Raw genomic sequence first — 22128 nt, 5'->3', positions numbered from 1 at the left:
CCAAATCCAAGTTGTTCTCCGCCATAATGCAAATTGACCTTAGTCTATTGCTCATTTGCATAAATTTCTTAGTCTATTCAGAGTATAAGTAAGTAAATGATAAATTGGCTTTATTCGCTTGGCTAACGTATCTGATCATGGTCATAGTTTTTGCTATGTTAATCTATTTATTTAATCGCCAATCGTGGACGATTTTTATGATTGAACGATTTACAGTATAAAAACTGCTTAATATATGGAAGAGAACAAATCGGGGTAATATGTAGATCTGCAGCTATAATTTCATGTTTCACTGATTTTTTTTCTTTCTTGACGTTGCAATTGTGGTGTTTGTATAGCTCTACAGTACATATTTATAACATGTAGAATATAAAGTGCTATGAAAAAATTATTTATTTTATCCAAAACTATTTACTAGTTAAGATCTTGTGGATCTACAAGCTCGTCCATAGGAATATCGTCTAGCATTGAAAATTCCTCGAATTTTCACAAAAAATAGGGTAATCTAACGAGTTGTCCACTGTGGGAAAGGGGTCCATTATAGGTTAATTTACTCTTACACTAAAGGTAGTGGTTCATCTGATCTTTTTCTAAACTGACCTCTAGTGAATGAAGTTCCTTGCATCGATTAACAACATTTTTCTTACTCACTTAACATTTTTTCGTAATTTGAGTTCTTAGTTACATTTACGGTGCGTTTCCTGAACAGTCTCAGTTTTTTACAGTTTATTGATAACCATTCACATTTTTTTGGGCTGTATTATATTTTACATGATTCTTTCACATCAATTTAAAACGCGCCGAAATCAACTTATTACAATTTATTAAAAAAAAATTGTCTATGTAAGTAAAAAATATACTGAAACAACGCTGGTTTTAATATAATAACAACCTTGCCGCAATTTGTGCGAGAATATTTTTTTTCTCTGAAACTATTTTTCAATTTTCTACCAAGATTTATATTACACATCTGCTTGAGAACCCAGCTACACACAAGCTGGGCGTATAAGAGTTGATCTCGAATTTAACATACTCTACTAAACGCACTCTCAATTTGAAAACCGTACCCATAGAATGTAAATTCTCTCTCGGCAGATATTGATAAACAAAACAAACTCACCTGTGCACGGAAGTCAAGTAGAAAACTAATACTAGTGCACTTTTTACCACACCGGTCGCAGCTTATTTTGATACATAATTTATCATTCATCGCTGTGCCAGAAAGATTGAGTAATCCACCATTGTAATTTTCTTATGATAGTTATTATCATATAATAAAATTATTTGCGTAATTTTAGAAATGGTGGAAAGTGGCAAGAAAACGTTTTTTGACAGATCTAATCCCCGATGATGAGTAATCCACCTTCTACGCACCATCCATCAGTATCGAAGCTATCAGAATTATAAGTGTGTAGATGTGTTTGTAACACAATCAAACGATTCGCTGAGTTAACCGCGCATACAATGCAAGTCTATGAGTAAAGTAGAGCCCCGGGTGAGGCGCTTTGCAGCTTACCCGCCCGTCACTCCGACAGCCACATTTTTCATTCTTTATCACCTATACCAAATATGATCAGGTGTTGGTTTCCACCCCGCTCTGCCGCGCTTGCTCGTTGTAGGTACTACCCGTCAAACCATCAACCGTCGGCCTACCTGCCTGCGTCTGCACCTCACCACCCGACCAGAGCTGACCGACCGACCGACCGACCGAACTAACATTGTGCTGTTTGGTGGCATGGGGGAGAATTATTCAGTTAGCCGCATGCCGAACCGCGGGACCTGCGAGGCAGGCGCTGAAATATTTCGTTAGAGAACTCACTTATTTACATTTTTATTTCGTTTTCCTACGCCCATAAGCGCTGTACAGCTAGCCGCATCCATTCCATTCCATTCCATAGACCAGTCCCAAACTCGATGCCGCTGCCACTATCTTGTTTGGCTGGCCAATTCCAACGGCAGTAGTAAGTCCAGTTTTCAGTTCTCGTCGCGATTGTCGTCTGGCAACTTTTCTTCGCCTTTCATCTGCGCTAGCACAATACAACAGCGCGGTTTCGGACGCGTGTGTTTGGTGACTTCAGTGTGAGCCACGAGCAGCAAAAGAAGAAAGTGTGCTGACCATTACTGCTGGGCTCTGTTTGCTTTCGATTCCTTCCGGACTGTGCAGCATAGACCTCCGAAGTCGGGAGTCGAGCCAATAAAGTAACACTCGTAAAAACAGCTTGTAATGTGTGACCAGTGTTAGTTCGGTTCACGTACTCCTTATCAGAAGAAGAAAAATAGCATAATTTAATTACAGGTTGTGTTAAGAACCGCAAAATCAATTCATCCTCCCACTACAGCTGGAATGTGAAACCTACTTTACACGGAGTTTAGAATACATGGCCAATGTAATTAAATTAATGATGAGAAAATGAATGCTTAAATTATCGATAAGCCGTGCGAAGTGCTGTGAAATCTGCAAAAGATTTGAATCAGTGTTGTGCTTTTGTCTGGCGTTTGTGTGCTACATTTGTGCAGCCTAGTGATAGAAACGTATCGACGCTTCATTGCTGTTCGTAATATCGCACAATAATTGAATTACGTGCAGTCATAAACTGCAATGTGACTTGTGTATTTATGGATCATTGATGGCTTCGAGAACAGCGGAACTATTTACCAACCAGATTCGGCATTGGGACTTTTATACAAAAGCTAATAACTGACGTCACCTGGGTAGTTCGACATTCACGCCTCATCAAAATACCCTGCTGCCGCCACTACGCGGCTTGTCATCTGAGGGGACTTTTTGCAGCAGGTTTTAATGTATTCAAATAATCACGAACGACCGTCGTGACCACAAGGCAGTTCGATCGTGTTTCTGGCGATTTTGGCACACAGTTCAAGCGGGTTTTTGAATTTTGCCTGTGTGTTCAGTGTTTTGGGGAACTCTGAAAAAAGGCTGTTCAACTTGAGTCGGACAGATTATTTTTTTTTATTTACTTTTATTAAATATTTAGAAAATGCAGTATCGTGTACCACTGATTTATTTTTTACCAAAATGTCACGAGACAATAGTATTTTGTCAATTAAACATGCTTTCAACATGTTTTTTGCTAGTAATACTGGACCCCGTCGTCCGTTAAATTAAACTTAAACGATATGCATATCAATAGTGAAGACATTGGCTGATAAATGTAGTAATGTAGTTCAAAATCAGAGACAACAATACTAGGAGATATTTGTCACCTAAAATTTTTCGAGTACTAATCGAAATAAAATCTTAATAAAAATATCCTGCATTTGATCATTTATCAAACCTACTATCAGAATTCACTAACATTCTATCATTACTTCTGACACTGCTACGCGCTGCAACTTAGTTGATACTGGAAAATGAAACATTTTAACACCGTTTCTAACTTTAGTTTATCAGATATAAGATATTAAGCTGGAAAAAATATTTAAAATTACTTAGAACATTAATATAACCTTCGATTTTTTATCCCTTTTCACGTGAACATTTGCTTGACACCCTTAGCACTAACAAAGCGACACACAGTGCGTTGAACTATAAGCAAAAATCGATTCTTCAATTATTCCATTCGGGTATACTAAGTACTCAGAACTATTTATACGTGCTTTTTTGCGTGAGAACAATTATTAATAGCCTTGGAAAACTAACACAAATTGTTTTACGTGTGCAAACAAAGTCGTCCTCTAGCACACGAAAGATCGGGATAGAACAGAACTCTTTCTTGAGTAGTGTTCGACATCGGAACGAAAACGTTGGGTCCGCGTTCCGGTCCGGTCCGGTCCGGTAAAAAATCGGAACTAGCTCGTTCCGGTCCGATTTGGGTCCGGTCCGATTGGCTTCGTTCCGGTTCCGGTCCGGAGTCCGGTCCGAAGTCCGGTCCGAAGTCCGGGAACAAAAGTTGCCAGTTTTTTCGAGAGCGTCATTTTAGTGAAAAAAATTTGATATAGACTTTTATGCATGTTGAAAAAAGTTTGACTAAATCAATGCAATACAAACTAATTTTTGCAATTTGTTTTTCTTTTATTTTTTTATTATATTTTTTTTAATTGAAAAATTTGGAGTGTAGTAACAAAAAAGGCTGGTTCTACTATTTCCCTAGTTTTTGAACATTTATTTAAGCCAATATTTTAGTAAAAGTAGCTGCCGGATTCTTTTCCTACTTAGTCTGTTTCTGCGTGATGTGACGAGGACCCGCTCCGAAGAAAATTTGTTTTCGAGTGGAACACTCGACGCAGAAACACACAGGAAGTCTCTTGCCATTAACGACAGGTTCGGAGATCTTTTAAGAATTGTCCTAAATGATGAAAAGAAAATAAATAACATCATAAATGAAACTGAAATTATGTATATTGTAACTCACTTTCCACTGAGATTTTCATTATTTCACGCAGCTAAAATCAGGATATAATTTACAATCGATTTGTGCTTCATGTTTCAGAATATTTTCACATAAATTTTTAATTTATTTTGAACCGTTTTTTGGAACAATTTTCTATCATTTTAGACTTACGTAAATAATTGCTGGTTTAATTAAACTGTTTAACTAAAGCAATATTTGTAACTTTCTGCACTCTCTGGTTGAGATTTTCTGCGTTTTGTAGAACTGGTTTCTGCTTTTTCAAACCTTAAGTATATATTTTTACAAATTTGGAATTTAATTCAAAGTTGTTTTGGTTGCTGTTGAGCTTCGGAATCGACAAATCTTTGAAATCATTTTCTATCATTTCAAGCCTTGTGAAATTTCATTGATTGTTTTTAAGCTTTGTTACGGATGTTGGCCTTATTCAAAGTGCTTATTTAAAAATAAAATATGAAAATTCATTTTCCACTAATTCTAAATTGAATTTCAAATATGATTGTGGATTTTTTTTTAAATTCAATTTGGAATCTTTTCTAGAGTTTCTTCTTCTGATTTCTCGTCAGACTAAAATTCAGCATTTTTTTAGCTAAATTCCCAATTCTGAGTTCATTTTCTCTTTTAAAACCTAATTTTAAATTGAATTGACTTTAAATTTTTTTATTGAATTGACTTTAATTTTTTTTATTATTTTTCTCTTGTTTCCTGATAACTTGTTCATAGTCATTTTCAGTTGATTTATTTTTCAGAGTTTTTCAAATAACTACATATTTTTTTGACCCCGAATCGAGATAGTTTTTCACCTTGCCTGAATCTGCAATGATAGCCGTTTCTGGCAATTTTAAATTTGTTAAAGAATAAGTATCAATATAAAGAATATTTTTTTGCATTTTTAACCTAATTATTACCCATTTCCTAGTGTTCACACACTTCAGTTTTGAAATTGATTTCAAATTGATATTATTATTTTTTTTCAGGCTTTTATTGCTACTTAGAAACAATTTTTGCCTTTTTGAGCTAAATAAGAAGATTGTTTTGTTTTTTCTGAATCCGCGTTCTAAATTTCAAAATTTTCAACAAAAATCTATTCGAAGTTCTAAGTTTAAATCAATTTAATTTTATTGCTACTTAGAAATATTTTTTGCCTTTTTGAGCTAAATAAGAAGATTGGTTTGTGTTTTCTGATTCCGCGTTCTAGATTTCAGAATTTTCAACAAATATCTATTTAAAAAAATTGAATTTATTACTTTTATAATATCATCGAATTCTTTTCATATTTATGGTGCATTTCTGGCTTTAAATTAAAATCTGATTACTGACTTTTATCGAGAACTTTAGAAACATTTGAACATATCTTTTATCTTTTTCTAGTCTCTGTAAACGTTTCATGGCAATTGTGAGCTGAGTTATAAACAACTGTGTGTATTTCTGTCGTTCAAAATATTTTTTCCGTTTTCTTAAGGATCTCTTGAGGCTCAGTTATTGTCTTGACAATGAAGTCCTTTATAATTTGATACCATTGTTATCCTTACGTGGTATTTTTCCAGGTTTTTAGGCGAATAATTTCCGCAATGGCCCTTATTGTTTTGCCTTTTTTATTTGAAAAATATGTCTTTCTGATTTTAGAGGAGTATGCAAGCAATTTGAGAAAAAACAAAAACAGGCTCTGCATTTTAAGCCTCTAGAATACTATTTAATAAATTTTGAACTGAATTTTAAATTATTTTCGTTGCATCTGGATTTTGAAACGCAAATTCTTTAAAATCAATTTCCGAAATTCCTGGCCTCAAGACATTTTCTCAAGAGGATTTAAGCTTAACCGATTACCGGTGGAGAAAAATCAGTTTTTACCTCAAACTATGAACCTTAAACTCTTATTACTAATCAACTATATGCATAATTAATATAAACTGTATTGCATATTAAGCATCAATCTATTCTCTAACGATGCTGAATAATTTCCTCGTGTAAATTTTCAAGTATAATTGTTGAACTCAAATCAAAGTTTGAATGTCAGGTAATGCCATATGGCATCATACGCCGGGAATGGGTTAGGTTACGATTTTTTTTATTTTTGCTAATTTTCTGATGGTCTATTTCTGCCACTATTATATCAATCACCGACACCCGGGGAGGCGACTTCAACTAAAATCTTAACTAACGATCCGTTGATTAACGGACCGGTGCCAACGGCTGCACTTTACCATGCGATAGAAGAACCCAGAGATTTTTCGCCTCAGAAAATCTGCGGAAGATTGAATCTAGATCAGTTTTGGTTGATTGTGAGTTGATAACGTCACCACACAACCATTGGTGTTGGGATTCGAACCCAGATCCAGCGTGGTTGGTGGAGGCATTACTTGTTTCAGGTTTAAAATATTTTTTTATCATAGTTTAGTTTTCGCCTATTTCAAGTTAACATATAAATTTTTATTGGAATCATTCTTGACTTCTCTGGCCTTCAAAATATTTTTTAAGTAATTTGAAGTTTCTACCTACCCTGGGCTTTGTAGGTTTTTGTTGGCGATTTGTAACCCAAGATTCAAATCTTGTTTCTTTTTAAAGAATATTTTTACATCAATTGTGAAGAATTCGGTACATAACTTTGAAACAAACTCAGCCATAAATAACATTAGACGTTGATCCTGTAAAGTGGTGGTTGTTTTGATGTTTGATCGCCACTTACTGTTGAAGCCCTAATCAGTGCGAATGAAAAGGGAGACAAATTAGAGAAAAACAATCGCAGCCAACTGTTCGTGTACAGAACAATTGCGGGGCTAGCGCTAGGATCCTATTGACTCTAACGGTCGTCTCTCTTAGCCGAGATTCTAACGTACTCCAGCACCTTACCCCAACCAACTAAATGGTTCCATGAGCCTTCCAGTGTTTGTGAGATGGCAGAAAATGTATAGTTCGTTGAACTAATACAACAGATCCCAAGCATGTGTGAATGAAAAATAATGTTAAAAATGGACATGATGAATTTCCCGGTTTTCCCGGTTCAGTTCCGAATTCCCGGCCTTTTCCCGGTTTTCAAGGATTTCCCGGTTCGCTGACCACCTTGAATCAAGCACAAACTCAGAACAAGTTGTGCGAGTCTATCAGTTGTTCACTAGTTTCGAAGTGTTAGCAGGAGCAAAATTGAAATAGCAAAATTAATATAACAATCAATGACTTTCTAATTTTATAAGAACCATGTGATCAATTAAAGCATATATTACAGGTTGAAAAGGCGAGCAAGGCCATTTGGGTTGATTTTTAATAAAAGCAGTGAAGAAAATCAAAAAGGATGAAAAACTTGCTGCGTTCTATGACCTAAATTGAATAATTTTTTTTTCACCGAAAATGTCCGGGGTCCGGAAAGCATTACCCGGTCCGTTCCGAAGTCCGGATGGCTTCGTTCCGGTCCGGTCCGGAAAAAAATCGGACTTTGAAGGTTCCGGTCCGATCGGACTTCGGACCGGACCGGACCGTACCCGGTCCGATGTCGAACATTATTCTTGAGTTTGTAATGTTTCCATCACGCTTGTAACAGTTTAATGCTGCGTGTCAAAAGTTAAAAAAATGTATATCATTTGTTTAAAGAAATAAGGTTTGATCTAAAGCAGGTATTAGACGAAGCAAATATTTGCTATTTTTCAATACAGATTTTATTTTGTGCAAATAAAAATCGTACCAAAAATAGCAAATATTTGCTTCGTCTAATAGCTGCTTAACTCTATAAATTGGTCAGCAGAACTGTTAGTTAAGTTTTCATTTTTCTATTAGTGAACTTCGAGTTCAACCCCAAAATATAACCCGAATTGCTGATTGTTCTTTAGGTGATCATTCATTCATTTTTCTCTTATTTAAACAATACAATTATTGAACAAATATATAGAATATTTTGGTAGTTTCCTTGTTAAAATGCATTTGAGTCAATTATGCATTATGGAAAATGTGCAAGACATGCAGGAGGCAGTATAATAATAACTATGGCGTTTCAGACATTTTTGCAACTAAAAATACTTAACCACATACGATAGAAATTAAAGAAAAACCATGGAAAAATTATGCAAACACTTTGTCAGAGACGAACCATTGTCTCCGTCACATCCCTGTGCTAAAATAAATTTATTCTTTATTTTTGATGAACTACATTCTCTACTGTGCAACGTGTCATTTTATGGTGCAACGATGTGTCAAAAAACAAAATCAGCCATATTGAATAATAAAATTGGCAGGGATTGAATTTGTTTGCAAACAATCTCTGCACAACAATTATCATATCCTAAAAAATGCATGATTTCAATGGATATAAATTATAAATATGACAACGCTACATTACTTGCCTTCTATATTCAGCCATTCCAGAAGCAGCCTACACAGTTTGAAACACACAAAATTAATGTCGTTTTCGTTTTCGCGGTGTACTACACTTTTTCCGTGCTATACTTTGCAGCTTCAAATAAAACATTTTCAGTGTCATTGCATTGGTATGCGTAATAATGGGATAGCTGTCAATTCGTTTTGTTTTTGTCATAATCGCATTCGTCATTTTGTCTCGTTTCCATTTCATATGTCCATCTCGCAAATGTGCTGAGAAAAAATTTACCTGACACTTTACCACGTGGAACGAAAACCAAAACAAACCAGTTTTGACACATACGTGTGAATGTGTTGGTAACTTCCTACAGCACACATTCTGCTTTTTTCGGGTGTCATCAGTGACAGAAAAAGTGTAGGGAGAGACAGAAAAAGGGTAACACGAAAAACCGAATAAAACATTTTCGGTGTCAAAAGTGTCATTTGAGTGTCATTTGAGTGTAGTACACCGCGAAAACGAAAACGACATAAGATTTCCATTCACCTCGCGAGGAAGGATGCAAAAACAAACACGAAAAAGTTTCTTGCTGTCACTTAGGCGGCATCCATAAATTACGTAACGCTCATAGGGGGGAGGGGGGTATCCTTGAGCGTTATGATTTGTTACACAGGAGAGGGGGGGAGGTGAGTTAAACGTTACGTAACGAAAAATTTCTGGAGAGATTCTCCAAAAACGTCCATTTTTATCAAGGAAATTCTTCTGCAGCGTTACGTAATTTTTATGGGGGGGTAGGTGTTGACGTTACGTTTCGTTACATATGGGGGGGTGGGGGTCCGAAAATCGGGTTTTTTACGTTACGGAATTTATGGATGTCGCCTTATGTCGTTTTTGTTTTCTCGGTGTAGCTACACTGACACCGTAAATGTTTTATTTCATTTTCCGGACTACACTTTTTCTGTCTCTGACTACCCTTTTTCTGTCCCGGACTACACCCGAAAGAAGCAGAGTGTACTGTAGGAAGTTACCAACACATTCACACGTATGTGTCAAAACTAGTTTGTTTTGGTTCTCGTTCCACGTGGCAAAGTGTCAGGAATTTTTTTTTTCAGCATATTTGCGAGATGGACATATGAAATGGAAACGATACAAAATGACGATGGCGATATGACCAAACCAAAATAAGTTCACAGCTATCTCATTATTACGCATACCAATGCAACTACACTGAAAATGTTTTATTTGAAGCCGCAAAGTGTAGTCCAGAAAAAGTGTAGCTACACCTCGAAAAGAATCCGTAATCCTTTTGAAATGTTTCTAGAGGCTCAACAATTTTCATTTTCGAATGCATTTAGAATCCCCCCGCGAGATCTGTCACTTCAATGTCAAATATGACTTTGACATCAGATTTGACGGATTGCGGTCCGATAACTGCATAGTTGTTGCAGTTAAAAGTCTTGCAGTTATCGAACGGCGACTGTACATGAATTCAAATGGATCTGAAATAAAGTGCCTGTTCCGATTATGATACATTTTTTTGTTCCGATCAAATTCTATGATCAGATAAAACGACATCGCTAAAATCATTGTTTCTGTAAACCAGACTATTTCGTATGAAACAGAAAAAGTGTAATTTTGTTCTAGATACATCGCAGAAACGAACTCAACATCAGTGGACACTAGTCGTCATTTGTATAGACTTGATAATTTTTTCGGGGGATTTGGCATGAGTTTTCACAAAGTAGACTATGCTGCAAAGAATTTTACGTAGGTAAAAAGTCATTTTAAAATAAAATTGACGCGTTTTATCACGATCAGACCGGTTCTAAAATGTTCCATGATCGGAATAATTTTTCATATGCGAGATTGCTCCACTATTTAACGAAAAGTTGCTTCAAACATTTACCAACAATCTCAAGCATTTTCTTCTGATGGTTTTCAGAAAGTTTCATTCAGATTTATTAAATTTTGAAGAAAGTTTAAAAAAAAATATGATTTTTCGAACACAATTCGACCTTGTGATTGCTATCATGCCTTGTTTTCAAACAGTGATAATGGAATCAAATATTCAATAAACACAGTGGTGCTTATTACGGGAATAACTTCACGGTGAAATCAGAGTGAAGTGAATAAAGGCCTATTACGGGACTCATCTAAGTGATAAAAAAGTCGCAAAGTGACATCTTCCGTGGAATCTGGGTTATTATGAGTGTCATATGAGTGAAGTGAAAACGGAAGAAGCGACGTTTCGCGTGGAATTATTTTACGACCATTTTAAACGATGAAATGATTTCACGAAGATAGGGAATTTTAAAAATCGATTGATTTGTGATCTAGTGATAATCTATATGGATCCAGTAGGGAAACTGCTCCATTATTCATTTCAGCCCATATATTCATCTCATAAAACATGAAAACACAATTGAAATTAGGAAAAAATGCATATTTTCTTCTTAAATCAATCTGCTAATCCATGAAATGGATTCTTCTTATTTCACTTTAGATTCCTCGTAAAGTTTGATATTCAAAACTCACTTAAAAGCACTAAATTTGATGTTATAGTCGGGCATCTGCACTCGAAAACTCATTTGATTCAATCACCTACCTCAGAAAACAAAATCCGCGCATTGTTCTGTACGGCTACAACGGGACTCGTTCAGCAGCCAACCAAAGTTTTTCTCATCACTAGCGGACCATTTTTTATTTTAATCACTCAACAAAATCACTCACTACACTGAGAATACTTTAATCTTTGAAATGTTCACATAAAAATTTTCAAAAAACCGCTTGAATTAGCAGAAATATATTAGATGGATTTCTACAATTCCTAAATTTCAACTGTATTTATTTTCATCTGTTTTCACAGCCTTGAAGAAAATCAAAAGTTGCCAAATTGGTTTCTGTTAATACGAACAAATCATACTACAAATGTTGAATTATTCCGACATAATTGACATAAATCTACAGCACTGTAGTGGTTACCTAGGTCACCATATTTGCACGTAAACAACTACAGCGGATATCTAGGTAACCTACTACGACGGGCTGCGGCTACGTTCATTCATGATAATGTGATTCATTCATGATTAACAATGCACTGCAGTGTGATGAATATGGGGGCGTCGTGAGATGAATAATTGAGCAGTGATTTAAGTTTTGAGATGGATATGGAAGCGTTGTGCAAAATGGTTTGTTTTACAAAATTCAGGATAAATCTAGCTAAGTTTACTAAATACACAATACTGAACGATTCTATGAGAGCACGTAAGCGTATTTTGTTTGTTTGTTCAATGATTTCATGAAAATTTGTTGTTTTCTTCGTGAATATCGGCTTAATGAGATGAATAATGGAGCAGTTCCCCTATGTGGTGCACGCAAATTCAACAACGACAGGAGTTTTGGAGAATCTACATTACCATTTAACAACTTTGGCACAAAGAACACCTGTTGTATCTTGCGTTTGCGTGTTCGAGGACAGGGCGGACAAGAAAACAATACAGTGATTTTAGGCAGCACGGGTCTTTAAAGTCGCGTCCGAATTTCGATATGAATCCTAGCTACCGGGTAGCTTTTGAAATAGCTATCGCGCGATGAAGTCAGTTTATGATCGATAATCACACCAAGATCCTTCATGTATTCAAATCTATTCAGTGTTTGACCATGCACAGTGCCTCCACAATTATGGGTCAGCTACAATTATGGGTCATTTTTACGCAAATGCGTCTATCCTCTACAAACTGAACAATTTTCATTGGCAGTGGTATTTTTTTTAACTCACTTGTAACCTTATTTATATGATTGAAATGATTCAAAGTTGAAAATGTCACTAAAAACTATAATTCTGCTCGGTGCAATAAGTGAAGTGACCCATAATTGTAGTAATGTTACATTTTGCGGTGCACAATTGTGGGTCAGGCCATATTTTGGCTATTTCTATTACTTTTGCATGATAATGCATCACGACTTAATAAAATATCTTATTATCAAGTTTTCACAACAATAAAATAACTTGCGTTATCTTTTTTGACGATTTTATAGACTAAATGATTTTGAATGCCAAAAGTGACCCATAATTGTGTCTTTTGCTATGTAAGTGATATTTTTCTTTCCATCCGATTTACACGCATCAGCTGCAGTGAAACTAATTGTTGATCGAAAGTACACATCAGAACACAGAGGTAGATAGTAAAACATTCGTAGTTGATAACTTTTCCGATTTTATATCTATTTTTGAACATTCAGACAACTCGTTGACTGACCCATAATTGTAGAGGGACTTTATTTGGTAGCTGAATAATGTAGGCCTATAGACATATCCTGCTGACGTCGACAATCCTCGATGAAACGAATCGTCAAAAATATTTTAAGATCGTCAGCATAAAACAGCCGACGGCCAACATCAAGTGCAGCGGCAGTGTCATTGAAAAATAAAATAAACAACAGTGTTCCCAAATTACTGCCTTGAGGTACACGATCCTACTGACACTAGCAGTCTCTTCCGAGCCGGGATTCGAACATACAGAGACTGGTTTGTTATGCCAGCATCGTACCTCGAGACCATTTGGGAGAGCTTTATTTCAATTTCGCAATCCTCACGCCGTTTTGCAAAAATGGAGTGTAGGCTGATTACTATCAAAACTGCCTTTACAAGCACTTTACATCAAGTATAAGACGTTTCACGAAAAAAATTCTAGCGATACGTTTCTAGAAGTTCTACAGCAATTAAGAGAACAGATATTTTCTAAGACATCTTGCAGTCCAATAATTCTACACACTTAATTTATCTCGGCAAACTTCCCAACAGCTGATCGAGCCCGCTGAAGTTTTAAACAAAAGTCAGCAATATATTTCGACAAACATTCGGTAAATATATCGATATACCGTAAACCAGCAAGTATTGACATTTTTTTTGCCGAAGTTCTTGAAAATTCTACCGAAAACTTTCAGAACATTTCGCTGAATTTCTCAGCTGTGTATAAAGTTGGCGCCTCTGCTGTAAGCAAAGTTACAAATTTTCACTGTCAGCGATAGACTTTCAGTTGAATCAGAAAACTGTAAATATCAAATTCAGCGCGACGAATCTAAAAACGGTAAATACTCTCACCTCCAACCCGTTGACAGTGATGATGGTGACTGGCAGCATTACTGTGTTTACCCACACTCTGTATTACTTTAACGATGTGTGTGCGGTTGAGGTTGTAGATGTTTATCTACAGGGTGTCACCGTGAAAGTGATACACTTTTTTTATGCCATGAAATTTCTCTGATTCTTTTTTACTATCTTGGTAAAGTAGTGAAGTAACAGTTGAATCAGTACAATTCAAATCTTTCGCCTTTACATTTGATTACGACCCGCAAACGCTTCTCAAAATTATCACGAGCCGTGCGGCACGACTTCGATCGGTATTTGATCCCAGATTTTTACCAAACGGTTTTCCAAAGTGTCCAAAGTCATGTGTTTTACTTCACCCAGCATCCCTAGCATGTACCCTCAGATGTTGAAGTTCAATGGATTCAAATCGGGAGGGGATGCGAGCCATTCAGAAGTAGTGATAAAACACGGTAAATGTGCGTTGCACCACTTCAGAAGGATCAATGCCTTATGGGCTGGATCTGAATCAAGTTGAAAGCAGAAACTTCCTTCTCCAAATAATTCCTTGGCACGAGACAGCAAATGTCCGTTGATGACGTGTAACAGATATTATTTTTACATCCCTGTCGATTAATAGCAGTGGCAACTTTTCTGTGTTGGATATTGCTCCCAAAACCATCACAGCAGAAGCATTTTGAAATCGTTCCACTCCTCTTTTATTGGCTAGAATATCACGAAGACATGCTCCATATACACGATCATTCTGCTGGTTCAAAACAGCCTCCAACGTATATAATTTTTCATCTGAAAAACTTTATTGTATGCCGCCGGCGTCTTCAGTAGCAATCGAGATCTGGCAACCCTGTCGGCAATATTTCTGCGAGATAATCCATGAGTCTTTTGTTTCTAGAAAGCTCCGTATATAAGGTCATTTTTGATCATTTTATGTTAAGTGCTATGACTCATATTCATTTCACGAGCCATTTTTCTTGCGGTCTAGGCTGGATTTCACCGGATACGTTCTTTAACCGCTTTGATCACCGCTACACTCTGTTTTCACCCAGTTGGGGACAACAGTGCAAGTTTTCTCAAATCGTTCGATGGCCCTGTATAGTTTGCTAAAATTTAGATGCGACAGCTTTCTTCTGATCTGAATTTAGCCCATTCCAGCAAGATACAAAATCTATATTGGTTCTCTACTTAAATGCATCGCATATTTCCTCTGACAAAAGTGAAGCACTTCTTTGTCGTTTACAAATGAACACAGCAAACACAGCTGATTAACAGGGTAGGCCTCCCGATGCGAAAAGAGGCACTCAAATGTGCGTATCACTTTCACGGTGACACCCTGTACTTAATCGATTTCATGCAATGGATTTGCTCAGATCAAATAATATCGACTTTAATTAGGCCATCTTATTTTTATCACTGGAATGATTTTCACTGACAATTGTTACGGTTGATACTCAATATCAGTTTCAATTTGAAAGAATGAAAATGCTGTTGTATTATTTCGTTTCGCGGATTCTGAATTTTGCAGCACTGGCTGTAAATTATTGCTGTCAAAACAAATACATGATCCATGAAAAATGTTTTGGTTTATTACCTTCAGAGTGATTCGCGATCGGGACTCAACTAGCAAAATGTAGATAGATCGTTTTATTATACTATCAGACTCAAAAAAAAACTGACAGCATTTATGGCAAGAATCCATTCTTTTATAGTTAACGGTAAACAAACAAGGCAAACAAATTTGGAAATTTGTTCTAAAGTAACAGACTCACTGTATTGTAAACAGGCGATAGAAGATCGTAGGTCCCTCGTGTTGCTTCAACAGTGAGAGCAGACGCTTCTGTAAACACTCCTTGAGGTAGACCTCCCCGTCTACAGTCCCGGTAATCATGACCGGCGCACTCTTTTTGCACATGAGCAGGTCGCTCGCCAAATCAGGTATTTTTTGGCAAACTTTGAAAAGTTTCTGCTTCCTTACCTTCTCTGCAACATCGAACTTATGCTGGGCAGTAGAGAACAGTAGCCTCGAAAGCTGCTAGAAGTCTCATCATTAATGATGAGACAATGAGGTTTCTTCAGCATCCGGGTGTACAGTTTCCGGACTTATGACTTTCGGGTGTACAGTTTCCGGGCTTATGACTTTGCACTATGTGCATACGTACAAAGTCCCTCCCGGTTCTAGGCTCTCTGGCCACATCCATGACCGAAACATTGGAATTCCGCGTAAACGCTTTCACAACACACTTGTGATCCTCATCACTAACAGAACGCGATTTCTCCTTCCCTTCTATGCGGAGAGTTTCGTGGTAACGTTTATTCACACGACTCACCATTGACTGCACGATACCGAAATGTTTTTCGATGTCCCGATAAGAGCGTCGATGCAAAATTATTCCGCCACGGTGCTTTTCGGATAACGGTTTTTGTTCCTTTTTCCGAAAAACTGATAGCGAAAAAACTACAGTGTAAACAATGCACTTCGAATTACTTTTACACAGATTTTAAAAACAACATACCCAATGGTCGATTTTGTACAGCGTTAAACCCGTGATGCAATTTGATGTGGGATACCATTTAATAGGCCTGTCGCCCAACTCTAGAACCTTAGTTGAAAACGGCTGTTGAAATCAATAAGATTAGGAGGTCAAGTTTGCAATGCTTTGAGCTCATGATTTTATAGAATTTCCTTATTAGAGCTAAAATTGTGGAGCATATTTGTGCTAAAGCGTGTTTCAATTGTTTCAAGAGTAAATTCAGTTTAAATTTGGAATGTACATGATATGTGACAAACCGAACCAACGAATCGAATAGTCCAAACCAGGTCATCGTTTTCTATTTCACACTTTGGGCATATTTATTTTTAATCCGATCTTCTCAACTGCGTGATTTGCTCTCATGTGATGATCTATCGGCACCTCGAGGGCTTTCCCGCCATTGTCCACATCATCAGCAAAGCAATTTAATCGACTGAATTTGTTCAAAATAGTAACGTGTCAAAAGCCACACGCGCCATAACACCTTCTTCTAGCACGCGGTTGAAAGGCAGTTAAAAGTGATAAACCGTCTGCGACATCCGCTGCCCGCATTCGGATAGATCCGATAAAAGACAACATTGAATTTTGTTAACAGTTAGATTCATCGGAAAGCCTTTGTCATCCATAGTTTTATGAGCTTCAAGAGCTCTTGTCGGTGGATGGTGTCGTATGAGGGTTGATTGGTTTCAGTTTGGTACGTTGTAAACCGAGCTTCCATTGAAGTTGGTCTGATCGAGGATAACTTTCCAGTTGACCTCGAAGTACGATGCTGATTTTACGAGCCAGTCGTTGAATGTTCGGATACCGGCTTAGTAGATATCAATTGTAGTATAGCACCTACACGCAGAAATTCGAATCCTTATCAATTATTGTGCTTTTCTGACAAGTGTTGACCTAGGTTTTTCAGATTCGAGTCACGGTAAATTTTGTTCGGTGAAATCTTCTGTAAGAAGACTGACCTAGTTTTTCACAAACAATGTGTGGAAAACGTAGCACAAAGATTATTCGAGTAGCCTATTAAACAACTTGAATCAGGCTTGGTAATTTTTACAATTCTTATACACTTTTGAAACGATGTTATCACCGGTAAACATTATGTTAGTTCAGTGCCCAAACAGCTTCAGCTTACAAAGTTATATAATTGCAAAAATAAAAAAATAAATTTTAGCGGAATGTTAATCAAAGGACCTTGTCAGTGGCAAGTGTTCTTAAAAAATACGTCTGTGAATAGTTGATACATTCTGTCGTCGGTATTCGCAAGAGGATCCTATCACGTATTTCAGCGGAAGTGATAAATGAATTGTTATCGTCAACATGCGTGATAATGCAATCGTCGGTGGCCGTTGTTTTTCTCAAACAAGCTTTCCTTTTGTATTTGGAACATTATATGGACGTACCAAATAGCGTTTTAAAAGCTAATTTCCTGGAATGGCTGACATTATTTGCTAATCTCTATACAAATTTTTTGTGTCTTTTGAGATTTATATTGGTATTTTGAGCTCCGAGGTACATGGATCTTCTCCGACTATTGGAATTATAAATAAATATTCATTTTATTTGCCAAAACATACCTAAAATTTTTTTTAAGTTTAGGTGACATTCATTGCAATCTTCTAGGTCTTCAGAAAAGTTCTTTGTGTGCCGAAGCAAAAACTACATTAATTGTAAACAAAGTGGTATAAGATTCACGGGAATAATTCATCTCACTAGCTCATAATGAATTCAAATAACAACTCATGGATTCCACAATTTCATTTCTGCTGCGTCTTTTATCATCACAAACCATAATTTACCGCATCTGTTCTCCTCTGACTGTCACCCTCTCGATTATTAATGGCGGTTTTATCAATTGTGTAAATACACGACGAAGCACTGCTGTCGATTCTGGTTTTATAATTACGTTGCAAGTGTGCGCAGCACGCGTCTGTTTCAAGTACGACCTTGTCGAACGCTAATATAGCCTCCAGCGACTGTTAAAAATCAATCGACATTGTGGAAGCTAAAGCTCCATGCTACTTTCAACACATTCGTTTTTTGACTCCCTGTTTAGGTGGATGGATCAGAATCTGGTTGGTTTACTGTGCTTAAAATAAAACGAAAAATTTACAGCCTAAGCCAAGTGTAACATGATTGTGGCCGACTACGGTGGCAACGGGAAAATTGCCACTGATAACGGAGGCAACAGTCTCATACAGTCCAACTCTTTCTACAGGCAAAAACAGGCGAGTTTGCACCGACCCTTCAACCATCAACCTTTGTGCAAAACCAATCTCGCTTTTAAACAGAATTTTAACTTTTCCCATTCTTATAAATTTTCAGGAACAATTGCGCAGACGACGAGAAGAGGAAGAGCGAATAGCAGCACAGAATGATTTCCTACGAAACAGTCTGCGAGGCTCGCAGCGGCTGCGGGCATTACAAGACAACCCAGTCGTTGACAAACCCGCCATCGGTGTTGATAACGAGGCCTACGCGGACGACGAAGAAGCGGAAAAGATTATCGGTAAGTGATCATCCTCACTGACCGCAGTCATAACTTTGATCTAACCGATCTTCCTATTTCTAGGCTACGGAGAACTAGTATCAGCGTTGCACCGATTGCAGGGTCACCTCAACAAGCACGGGTTAGCCGCACTCGCTGGCAGAGTAACGGCGGCACAAACCCTGCTGCTTGGTCCTGGAATCGCACGTGCTCTCGCCGCTCGGACGGCCGTACTCGAACGACGACGGCCTAAAGTACAGAACCCCATTTGCTCAAATGCTCAGGCACTCGCCAAGGACGTAAGTTCCCTAAATTCCAGCAGTGAAGCGACAATTGCCATTGAATGTTTTGATCCCTTACAGTGCGTTGAATCATTAGCCCAGTCCAGTTCACCGGCTGCAATAGAACTATGTGATCTGCTGTCAACATACGAAATGGAAGGACTGCTGCTAGCACACGATCGTGTTGCGTCCACTACCGATCGTACACCTGCCTACGGTGTCAGTGCTGCTAGCGTGAATCCTGCGGTGCCATTGCCAATGAACAATAATGCGATGACCAGCGCCACACCGGTCAAACCTACGTCAGTTTTGCCATCAATTCCAAATAATACTAGCTTAGTAAATAACAATAACAACAACATAGCCAAGGTAAGACGGAGGTGTGTTGTTCATGAACCTTTCAACAACATTTTTTAATCCACAGCGTGAACCCATGAGTGTTCCACTTGGAGTGCTTCGCGATGGTAGTCAGGATCACATCAGGATAATTCAGATCGAAAAATCGTCGGAGCCCCTCGGTGCTACTATACGCAATGAAGGTGAAGCGGTTATAATCGGTCGTGTGGTGCGAGGCGGCGCTGCCGAAAAATCTGGACTGTTGCACCAGAATGACGAGATTCTTGAGGTGAATGGAATCGAAATGCGTGGAAAGTCGGTGAATGATGTCTGCGCTCTTCTCGGTGCGATGACTGGAACCCTCACGTTCCTAGTGGTGCCTGCTGGTGCGTCGCCGATGGTTCCAGGGATGCGAGATCCACCGGTTCTGCATGTACGGGCTCATTTCGATTACGATCCAGAAGATGATCTGTACATTCCATGTCGCGAGCTTGGTATCAGTTTCCAGAAAGGAGACGTATTGCACGTGATATCCCGCGACGATTCCAACTGGTGGCAAGCCTATCGGGAAGGTGAGGAAGACCAAACCCTCGCTGGACTAATACCTAGCCAACCGTTCCAGCATCAGCGCGAATCGATGAAGCTGGCTATAGCAGGTGAAGTAGGCTTAAGAACCAGAAAGGATGCCAACGGAAAAGCGGGTGGTTCTACATTGCTTTGTGCTCGTAAGGGACGAAAGAAAAAGAAGAAAGCAAGTAGCGAACATGGTTACCCACTGTACGCTACGGCAACCGCCGAAGATCCAGACCCAGAAGAAATTCTCACCTACGAGGAAGTTGCACTTTACTATCCAAGAGCGTCCCATAAACGACCAATCGTTCTGATCGGCCCACCCAACATTGGACGTCATGAGCTTCGGCAACGACTGATGGCCGATTCGGAACGGTTCGCTGCTGCCATACCTCGTAAGTTTTTTTGATAGTTTCGAAGCCAGAAAGGTAAAGTTATGAACATTTTCAATTTTTTTGCTACATTCACAGATACATCTCGGCCCCAACGGGAAGGGGAAATTCCTGGACAAGACTATCACTTTATTTCGCGACAGCAGTTCGAATCGGATATACTAGCAAGAAAGTTCGTTGAGCACGGCGAATACGAGAAGGCATATTACGGTAAGTGTTGCTAGCGTAACTGTATCATGCCATTGCAAATTTTAAAAATTCAACCAAATTTTCTCAAAAATTACCAATAAAAGCTTGACGAAATTAAAAACCCTTTTTTTATTTTTCAAAACAGGAACATCATTGGAAGCGATCCGAGCGGTGGTGGCCAGCGGTAAAATATGTGTGCTGAACCTTCATCCGCAGAGCCTGAAGCTTCTTCGGTCCTCGGATCTGAAGCCATACACGGTGCTCGTGGCACCACCCAGCTTGGAAAAGCTTCGTCAAAAGCGAATACGGACTGGGGAACCCTACAAGGTAAATCATCGACTTCCGCTTAAGCTGAACAATATTGAAAGTGCTTTTGTAACCGATTTTTCGTTTTTCTTGCAGGAAGAAGAGCTAAAGGAAATCATCGCTACGGCTCGCGACATGGAAGCCCGATGGGGTCATCTGTTCGACATGATCATCATCAACAATGACACGGAACGGGCGTACCATCAGCTGCTAGCCGAGATCAATTCGCTAGAACGAGAACCACAATGGGTGCCAAGTAGCTGGCTGCATAACTAATTTAAGTCAGTGATGCGTTTTCTACCTATATATTTGTAACTTTTGTTGTTTTGTAAAGAAAAGAAAAAACAGAAACTATCGGTTAAGTCTGATACTATTTAGTGAGCATAAAGGTAATTATCGTAATTTATGTAAGTAGAACCCTAACACAATATATGAAAGGAGAACGTCCCTTTGTATTCCATTATATATATATATATATATATATACAGCTGGTACGACAAAACATGATTAATGAAAATCAAAATACTTCTAGAAGCATAAAAATAAATTCCAATTGATAACTATACGATAAGCGACGTTGTTATTTTCGTTTTTGAAACAGAGTATAAAAAGTTTATTTTATATCTAGCTTATTCCATGTAAAAAGTACATAGAAGGATTGTTTTATATGTATAAATTTTATTTATCTGTCCAATATTTTTACAATTATATCGATAAAAAAAACTGAACACAATAAAAGCAATTTCTAAATGTTAAAAGAAAACTTAGAAAAAAAACAGTCAGAACTCAGAAAACCCTTTACATAATTCAATAGACGTAACGCATTACAATATTTAATCTCTACAAGAAGGAAAACAAGACGACAAAAACCGGCTCGCAAAATATTACGAAAAAAACAACAACAAAAAAGTATTCGTGTTCACAATTTACTCTAGAAGAACGAAAGAACAAACTAGTGGTAACAAATTGAAGAGCAAATGCCAGTACAGAAAGGTAGCGAATCCAGCTTCAATTCATCCACAAAACAGTGTTAAAACACCGATATTTTTGATACGTATTCAAGTAACGTCGAAGATCGTTTGCAGTTAGCTGCCGATTAGTTTGCGACATTAAACACATTCTCTCCGGTCCGACAAAGCCGCCTTCGAAAGTAAAGTAAACATGAACAAAAGAATATTACGCTCAATATTATGCATGTATAGTTGTAATAACGAATAATAAAACCACCAGAGACATGAAAACAGCATAGTTTCGAAACGAA

At 37.8% G+C, this 22128-nt stretch overlaps 1 protein-coding gene across 6 annotated transcripts in view; it reads left to right on the top strand.

The window, feature by feature from the left end:
* Window positions 1-22128, top strand: part of LOC129733182 (protein PALS1) — a 113140-nt gene extending 91012 nt beyond the window's left edge. For all 6 annotated transcript variants that reach the window (XM_055694808.1, XM_055694807.1, XM_055694811.1 and 3 more), the window contains 7 exons: window positions 18631-18814; window positions 18878-19092; window positions 19156-19443; window positions 19499-20375; window positions 20451-20582; window positions 20707-20888; window positions 20964-22128. In XM_055694808.1, the coding sequence (XP_055550783.1) occupies window positions 18631-18814; window positions 18878-19092; window positions 19156-19443; window positions 19499-20375; window positions 20451-20582; window positions 20707-20888; window positions 20964-21143 (2058 nt within the window). In that variant the 3' untranslated portion in view covers window positions 21144-22128. The remainder of the gene's footprint in view (window positions 1-18630; window positions 18815-18877; window positions 19093-19155; window positions 19444-19498; window positions 20376-20450; window positions 20583-20706; window positions 20889-20963) is intronic.

Source organism: Wyeomyia smithii, chromosome 3 (genome assembly GCF_029784165.1).
Source record: "Wyeomyia smithii strain HCP4-BCI-WySm-NY-G18 chromosome 3, ASM2978416v1, whole genome shotgun sequence".
NCBI classification, from domain to species: domain Eukaryota; kingdom Metazoa; phylum Arthropoda; class Insecta; order Diptera; family Culicidae; genus Wyeomyia; species Wyeomyia smithii.
Note: the sequence above shows the minus strand (reverse complement) of the source record. Positions and strands in the feature narration are given on the sequence as shown.